Source organism: Grus americana, chromosome 18 (assembly GCF_028858705.1).
Source record: "Grus americana isolate bGruAme1 chromosome 18, bGruAme1.mat, whole genome shotgun sequence".
In the NCBI taxonomy this organism is placed as follows: Eukaryota; Metazoa; Chordata; class Aves; order Gruiformes; family Gruidae; genus Grus; species Grus americana.
In genome coordinates this window covers 8114309-8122976 of record NC_072869.1, presented here as the reverse complement: position 1 = coordinate 8122976, position 8668 = coordinate 8114309, and the positions used below count along the sequence as shown (strand labels likewise).

The following is an 8668-nucleotide window of genomic DNA, read 5'->3' as shown; positions in this document are numbered from 1 at the left end:
CCCTTTTGTCATCTGCCATCTGCGAATGACTTCCAGAGCTCTCCCAGGGCCGGGATGCCTGTTTTATGGGTCTCAACTGCACAAAGGTTTTAGTACACAGTTCACAAAGTCACGAGAGTTGATGCTGTTTGATCTAGTGCCTTTTCTGTACCCCTTGAGGCAGTTACCTTTGATGATGTTTCCTGCCATAAACACGGAAATGGCCACAATCACACAGTTCAGGCTCATTTTCCAGAGTCCAATCTTCATTTCTCATTACAAAAAAAATCCACACACTGCAGAGGAAGCCAGTACATGGTCTCCTAGTAGCACAAATAACCCCAGCATAAGACAAACAAGATTATAGACCTCTCTCTGGGAAAAAAAATAAGCAACCAACTGCATGTTTCAGATAATCTTTATCTTTCTCTCTGTAAGCAAATAGTTTACAGTGCAAGTTGATTTCCACAGAACAAGAATCAGACTCCAAACACCAAGAAACAAACAAAAAAGGTTTCCAGAGGAACTCACAAAGAAACAAAGCAGAAAAGAGAGGACGGAAGAGATCATGAGAACCAGCAGATCCGTGGGAGGGAAGAGGCAAGCACGTGGGACACAGGATGCCCCCTTCCAGCTGAGAGGTGCAAGTGCCATACAATCAGAGGCTGGCCCCGCCAAATCACATTCTTGTATACGAGAGAGATTCCAAGTAAAACAGAGACCTCACCCTCCTTATATCTGAACAGAGATGGGGTCAGGATGGGAGCAGTGCTAGATGGCAAAGTGGGTTGGAGATGGGAGGTGGGTGGGGGAATAACCTCTGTTTCATATGTTTCTTATCCTTCAGAAAACCACTCAGGTTTTATTTCAGCTTTCTACTGGCCTGAGACCCCAGTCCACTTTAGTGCCCCAAGCAGGAAACCACCTGACTACAAGCCAGCAGTACACTAGAGCAGCACTCTCTCTAGGACAGGATGATCATGTCACTATCACTCTAGCGTCAAAACTTAGGCAAGGGTTACAAGACACAGAAGCGTGTGCCAGACCTGTCCCCTTACTTTAACGCATGAGACCAGTTTCCATGGAGTGATCTCACTGGTTCTAAGCTGCAGCAAACAGGTCACAGCCAGTGATCCTCCCAAGAGCCTGAATACCAGAGCACCAAGGACTAAGCTTTGGCAGAGGGAAAGGTCTCTGTTCATGCCATGACCCCTCACATTTCATTGTCTAAAGACTACGCAGGTCTAAACCAGCAGCCCCTCCCAGCAGAACATAAAATTTGACTCAAACCCCAGGATGTCTCCACCTACCAATGTGCAAGCACATGCTGCTGAATCAAGCCAGCAACAGCAGGTCTCCCACCAATTCCAGTTCTGGCTTCCCAGACTTCACATGCCTGGGACCCAGTACATTCAAGATCTGGTAACTTAGTCACTAGCAAAATGCCCTGAAGAACTGAACTTTGCCTCAGCACTCTCCACTCCCTACTGACATGGAGATGCTTTTCCTCCTACAACTTCCAAATTCCTCCTACAACTTCCCTGAGTGCCTCCCTCAATCCCCTGCCTTGGACAGTAGTGTGCAAAAGACCCTTTCACTCCCTGCATTGCATCAGCCTGCCAGGCAAAGATGGGAGGATATGGTTCCTTTCAAACCCAGGTGACACTGTCCTTTCAGTCAACAGGAGAAGACTAAAAGAGTTTAACAGTCACGTCTCTTCTCCTTGCTCTCACTGAGCCAATCCCTTCCTCCCTGTGTGCTCACATGGATTAAGCAGGGCTTTCCAAAGTGACACATGCTCCACTGCAACAGCCCACCATGAAAGATGGGCTGCTGGGCCTGGAAGCCAAGGAAAAACTTCTTACACCACATCAAAGCAGCGGCTACTACAAAACTTCTTAAGCAGCTTTCCAGGAAAGGAGTAGAGGGATTCAGAACTGAGACACAAAGCTTTCCTTCAGCAACTTCTCCTTTCACTTGGATGGGAAAGGCTTCCCTACCAATACGCAACTGAGACACCAGGGAGACACCTGCAGCCAGAAGGGATGCCCTGGAAACTTTATGGAGCCACACAAAAGTAACTGCCGTTTCCAAACCCCATCTCCTGCAGGAATAGCAGCTTCTCCCTCGCACCCAATTTACAGCTAGTCTTTTTCTTTTAAATGCTGACTCTGACCAGGGCAAGGACAGAGTCAGATTGGTTTCCAAACCACATCCAGGAGCAAAAGAGTAACAGAAGAGCTAAGAATGGTCTGATTTCTAGTGCAACAACAATAATGGACGATCCCTTAGACATCTTTCACTCAAGGTTCATGGTGAAGGGTGAGGGAAGAGAAGTGAGCTGGGGGGAGGGATGTCCAAGCGGGTCCCATTTAAAGCTTTAAATGACAGGGAGGTAAATGAAGTGATTGTCCTTTTGGTCTCTCAGCTGGATGTGAAATGCAGGAATAGCTGTGATGAAGCAGCACACAGCAGTCCTTAGATCCAGTGTTTTTCTCTTAGTAGAGGTAAGTGCTCTCTTAAACCCGTTGAATTTCAAACAGCTTCACATCTGTGTCATACCAGATAGGGGGATCCACATTCCTGAGGGAGAAAGACAAGAGCCACTTTACTCTCTACAGTCAGGTACAGGGATTTCAAATCTCCAAGCCAAGATTACAGGAGCTGGCTACACAGAACACCTCCAACTTTGCAAACGAGGAAATCACTGGTTGAGAGACAATGCACCTTAAAGGAATGACAGCATCTACGACATCCCACAAAGCCAGACCTTTGCATGAAATCTCTGCACCAGCCCCTATAGGCAGCTTTTCTATTCCCTTCTGCTTCCAGTTCCTAAATAAGCAGTACTCCCTGAACAACTCCCTTCATGTCACCCACACAAAGCAAGCTTTGGAGCAGCTGATTCAAGGGAGTATCATCTTTCTATCCTGTAAATATGAGACAATCCAGAGCTGGCTAAGTGCATGCAATTCGCTCTGCAGGCCCCCCAAAAGTTTGAAAAAGACCAAGTTAGCCTGCACCCAGTTGGTTTACCTCAAATAAATAACTCCCCACATGTAGGTCCGAAACCACATGGCAGTGCCCGAGTTAGCCTGGTACTTGCGAATGAGGATGGGGTGAGGTACCGGTAGCAGCCCCACCAGCGTGCCATGCTGCAAGAACTTGAGGATCTCTGATTCATCAGTGAGACCCCTGCAAAGAGACAGATCAGGAACATCCTTAGCATGTCCCACAGACACCCCCAAAACTGCTGCAGCACAAAGTATCAGCCTAAACAGACACAGAGCCAGCGACCGTGGCCACCAAGAACACACTCTCTCCACTGTAAAAAAAAAAAGAGTTAAGAAGTGATCAGATAAACAAGAAACTTGGCAAGCAAAATAACATCTCTGCTTAGACCGTGATGCTTTCAATTACACTTTACAAGTATATTTTTCTTCTAGAGGCCCTCCAAATTCATCTAACTCTGCCAGCCTCACAGAGCTCTTTACACACTGCACAGCCCCTTCTCTCCAAAAAGGTACTTACTTGTCAATGCAGATCTTCTCCACCTGAGGGACCAGCACCTGTAAGAGCCGCATGATTGTCTGCAGGGGAAGCTTTGACTTCCAAGACATCACCTGTAAATAGAAAAACCCACGGGGAAATCAGTGCACTGCATTAGAGGTTTCTCTACAGTTATCTCCACTATCTCTACAACAAATGAGGTTTACAAAAATCACAGAGGTGGTGGATGAACTGAGTGCACAACAGCAGTACAAGAAATCCTGGAGCACTAGAATTATGAGCCACTCAATGAAACTAGCCAAGCATTGGTTTAAAACAGCTAAAAAAAAAAAAACCAACCCAAAAAACCCCCAAACTTTTTTGCAGATGGTAATAAACTTCTGGAACTCTGACCACAAGTCAAAGACACTCCCCATGAGGAAATGCTCCTCTGGGGGAGTCTCTGCTGGCAGAGGAAGGGGGTGGGTGTGTAGCATTTCTGCCACAACTCTTTTCCACATTATTTATCTCCTATTGTCCAGATTCCCTTACCCAGTCAGGAGTTGGGGTCCACTGTCCACTGGAGGATGCACTAGAGAGACGCCTTCGATCCCTTCGGGGATGCGATGCCTCCTATCAATAAATATTATTTTTTAAAACAAAAACAAACAAAACAAAAGCAAATCACACTTAAGAGCAAGAAATATAACCCGTTTTCTGCTGACTTTCCTCCCAGCTTTTCCAGGCCTGCACTGGGAAAGACAGCTCAGCCTGTCCCTAGAACAGGTCAGACCCACCAGACCTTCATTCACTGAAACCATATGCTCTGACCCAGTGAGTGGCAATATTTAATGGGGTTAAGTTGTAGGACCCTGTAGCAAGGTAACAACTCCAACCACCATTGATGACACTCTGTTGGAACAATCCACAGTGGGAGAGTTAAAATGGGACTGACAAAAGACTGCTGAGGCATGCTGCTTTCTTTTAGCATGGAGATTAAACAGCTAAAGGCCACGGCTTTACAGGCCTCTGTCTACTGAGTGTGTCTGGGGTTTTTGGTGCCCGTCCTGGAGTACCTTAAAGAGCATTTTTCCAAGTGTGGGCTCTCAGCAATTCCTACCTAACAACCCCGGCCCCTAAATGAATGACACTCTCGAACCCTCAAACATGAACACCATCGCTAGTCACTTTTTGGAAAGCTCTGGTCAAAAGTCCAAGACCCAATTCTCTCTTATTATTCTTATCATCACTCTGTTTTCATTTACCTAATACAGAAGACATTACTAACACCCTAGCTTTCCATATTCATGGTGGGAAGGAAGAAAAGAATCCTTTAAAATCACTATCAAAGTCTGCACAAGGTAAAAATGGACAGGCTTCTTCCTTTTGCAACGCACCCTGACCATTCATTACTACAGCTGAGAGCTGACTTTTCTACAAAACAAATGGGAACAGCTCTTCCTTCCAACAGCCATCCTGCACCTCCACATGCACAGAACTAATTCACACATCACCTTCGCAACCAGAAACAGCAGGCCTGGGGCAGAGCTGTGCTGCAATCTACTGGAAGCTGACAGTGCTGTACCAGGCCTTTTCTGACCGGGGAACAGCTCGAGCCAGCTGCTGGACACAAAAATGTAATGACCCATGATTATGTTTCATGGACTGCTGGAAGAAGAAAACCTTTCTTCTGCAAGTTCTCTTATACTTAAGGCATCTTGCTGACCATGGGTCTCCATCTGGTACCAGGGAAGGACAGGAAGGGTAAGGAAAACTGGGATATTCGGGAATTCTATTCATTCCAGTTTATTCAAAGCCTAAGCAGCAATATTATTTCGCAATGTTTGTGGCTACAACCTTATGGTTCAGCCTGTTCAGCTTCAGTGCCGTGTCCTCATCAAGCTTCTAAAAATAAAATTCATAAAAGCATAAAAACCACTGATTTCCTTCTGATGATCCCATCCTCCTCCTCTTTCCTCCTCATTCTCCCACAACCCTTGTCCCCTCACAGCTGCCAGCCAAATGCCAGCAGCCAGCTGACATATTTAGGAGAGGTAAGATGGAATTACACTGAAATATGAAGGCTGTTGAACATTTCATGAGACACTTTCGAAATGGTTATGACTGATAAGGGGAGAACGTTACAACAGATAAAGGAAGGAAATTAAATCACTCATAAGGGTGGGTATCCTAAAATTTATCAAGTATCTCTTATTAATTTATCTTAACTCAGTAGGCTGGAACCAGAAGGAAGACAACGTTCAAATAGTCTGAAACACCACAATCCCTGGAGATCGGTGTGTGCTGCTACCTGAAGTACCATGCGATAGCAGTGATGATTCTCCCCACAGCATCTCCCACACCCACGGCTTTACTGCCCTGCACTTCCTGTCTGCTTTCTGGCTCCCACCCCACAAACATTCAGCCATGCAAATAGCATTGCTGGAGCCAGGTGGGAAAGCTAACAGGAACTGTCTGTCTGAGACCAAATGCCCACATGCACACACACGTGAGCAAACAAGCAGAGAGGGTCAAGACATAAGGGTGGAATATAGGAGACTTCAGCCTGCTCTGCTAGATTGCGATGCCTTTGCAAACATCCCCCATTTGGACCTCAATTCTGCAGTACTCTCTCAGCCAAAAGCATGTCAAGAGCAAAACAGACTGAAAGATTCTTGTAGCACCACCAGAGTCCACAGCAGCCCATGATAAAACGCATCATCCCATCCCAGCTCATCACCTCCTGCCCAGTTTGCTCCACACCTGGTGAGAGCTGGTGGGTCAATTTGGCCATTCCAGAGAAAACTAAGAGAGGAAAAGCTGGGAAAGTTATGTCTTTCACCATGGGGCAGCCATGCCTCCCTGTACAATCTCAGAGCAAGCATGAAGCAGCGCTAGGTGTGTAAATGTGGCCTTGCTGAAGGAGGAGAGGACATGCAGGACAGCCCTCGTAGTACACTTCCTAGAAGACAGCCAAGAGGTTTTTGATACTGGACAGAAGAGGACACAGACTGAGGAGTTAACAGAGAGCAATAAAAGACTACTGCTCTGTTGAAATTGGAAGATAGCTGTTTTATAGCTCTTGATGGGGAAAACCAGCAAATGCCAGAAGGCTGACACTGCCACCAGAGCCTAGGAGGCCAGCGCAGCCTTGGCTCACAGACCACAAGGCCTCTGTCTCATCTACACAGCCAAGCAGCCGCCACTTTTGAGGACAGCATCTCAGCCAAGCCCTCGTGGGAACACGCTGTTCACAACACCAACTAGCCAGAAGATTCTGGTAAAGCTCTCCATCCCAGGAAAGAGGGAGAGGAAAAACAAGCAGCTGTCAGAACCCGAGTTGAAAACCTCTGAATCAGGAATACGTCCCTTTGCAATTACGCACTTGCTGCTGTATCAGTAGCTTTCAAGGTGGAGAAAGCTCACTCCTCTAGTGTCCTAGCTCTTGTGTCACTAGCACAAACATGAAACACCCAAGATGATGTAATAGTATGTCTGAACCATGGTGTTTTCCAGCACAGCGTGCATGTGCGTATTGCCTCTAATGTGATGCCTTTCTTCAGAGGGCCAACCAGACCTCTCGTAAAGTCCCCAATTTTAGCTCATTTCACACCAAGCCCTAGACCTTCCCACACACCAGAATGTTTGGCCTTACCCCGCTCCAGGGCTCCCCATCGCTCACAGCTGGGGGCGGGTTATCCTCTGGTGGAGGCTGTGAAGACTCAGGCTCCAGAGAACGCATGGTCCCATCCTCTGACACCTGTGACTTCTCTGTGAGCTTGTCAATTCCTGTGTTCAAAAGAGAAAAAGCTCAGAAACACGTGAATTAAATATGCTTAAAAGCAGGGGATTCTTCTCTGCCCTACCATACACAGACCCTATACATCTGCTGGCATCTGAAACATTCTCCTTTCACCAGAAGCAAGGTCTAGCCTTGATCTCATCACCCCAAAGGAGCTCGTTTGTCTCTAGGAAAATGCTCCCTGATGTAAGAGGAACACAGGTTCACAGGGATATAGTTAAACTGAGGCATGAGGTCAAGATTAGGACAAATGGCCACGTGGACACAAAGTCTGAGAGGAGAGAAACTAAAGGCGGTTTACTTTGACTTGTTTGTGATCAGCTTGGGCAAACTTATCTGAAACTAAGACTGAGAGGCAGTAAGTTATTCATAGATGTAAACTCTTAATCTCTCCCACACCCATTGAAAGGGTGAGTCCACACTGTATCTCACAGGGAAAACAAACCTCTCTCCTGTTACAAAGGTAAACTAAAGCTGACCTGGAGTAGCCACCAAACTTGTCTTCAGCGTCCCTGGTTCAGCAGGGGCAGCAGGACGTGATCCTTCCATGGAGACCCCATCCTGGGAGTTGGTGCGAGAAATAGGCTCAGGAGTTTTCTTCTTGCGCTGCAGACCTTTCTGGATGGACTGTGAGTCCGTGGGTAAGTTGGCCAGCTGGTGAAATACATTCCGCTTGCGGATAACAGCATAGACCAAATTTGAGTTCCCTGGGAATTACAGCAACAAAATGAGCACAGAAGGAAGACTTTAAGAGCTCTGCCAATACAGTATAGCTCACTGGCTACACAAAGCATCATTGCGGAGACCCCGCAAGCTCAGAGAGCCACGCTTCCACCCACAAAGGCCAACAGCACAAGGAACAAAGAGCGGAGTTCGGTATTCTCTTATCCATTACAAAACAGTACAGGAAATTCACTGAAATCCCTCTTAGGCTGGAAGGTTGACAAGAAATGGCTTAGAGACTGACATTCAAACAACCGAGAAGAAAAAGGACAGTTTAAACCACATATTAGCACCTATTTTGGAGGAAAAGGTTGATAGTCAAGATTCGACATTTCTCCATCTTCAAAAGAGCTCACAAAACAAACTGGGGGCATTCCATTTGAGGAAAAACAGGTTTGAAACAGGAAAGCCAAAAGGCCAGAATTCTTACTGTCTGCAAGGTGGCAGAGAACAGAATGAAACCATCCCTTAAAATAAATCACACATCACAGCCACAAAGGCTGGTTTAGGATCTGACAACCACCAGTTGCTAGATTTCCATTAGGGAAGCAGAATGGCTACTCTTGATTTGCAGTTTTAAAGCAAAACACTAATTTTGAGCAGGAAGAAATAAGAGCTCCTAGCAGGTTACAGGACCTCACTCTATTATTTCCTCGAGATAAAAGACTGTCACAC

The 8668-nt window shown here is 46.4% G+C and overlaps 1 protein-coding gene across 2 annotated transcripts in view; it reads right to left on the bottom strand.

Annotated features, from left to right (window-relative positions):
* Positions 1-379: 379 nt before the first annotated feature.
* HID1 (HID1 domain containing) overlaps positions 380-8668 on the bottom strand; it is a 30890-nt gene continuing 22601 nt past the window's right edge. The window contains exons 14-20 of one of the 2 annotated variants that reach the window (XM_054846825.1): positions 7750-7977; positions 7124-7257; positions 5326-5373; positions 4021-4101; positions 3511-3602; positions 3016-3174; positions 380-2562 (exon numbers count right to left, since the gene is read on the bottom strand). In XM_054846825.1, the coding sequence (XP_054702800.1) occupies positions 2499-2562; positions 3016-3174; positions 3511-3602; positions 4021-4101; positions 5326-5373; positions 7124-7257; positions 7750-7977 (806 nt within the window). In that variant the 3' untranslated portion in view covers positions 380-2498. The remainder of the gene's footprint in view (positions 2563-3015; positions 3175-3510; positions 3603-4020; positions 4102-5325; positions 5374-7123; positions 7258-7749; positions 7978-8668) is intronic. The other variant, XM_054846827.1, reaches the window with a different exon arrangement.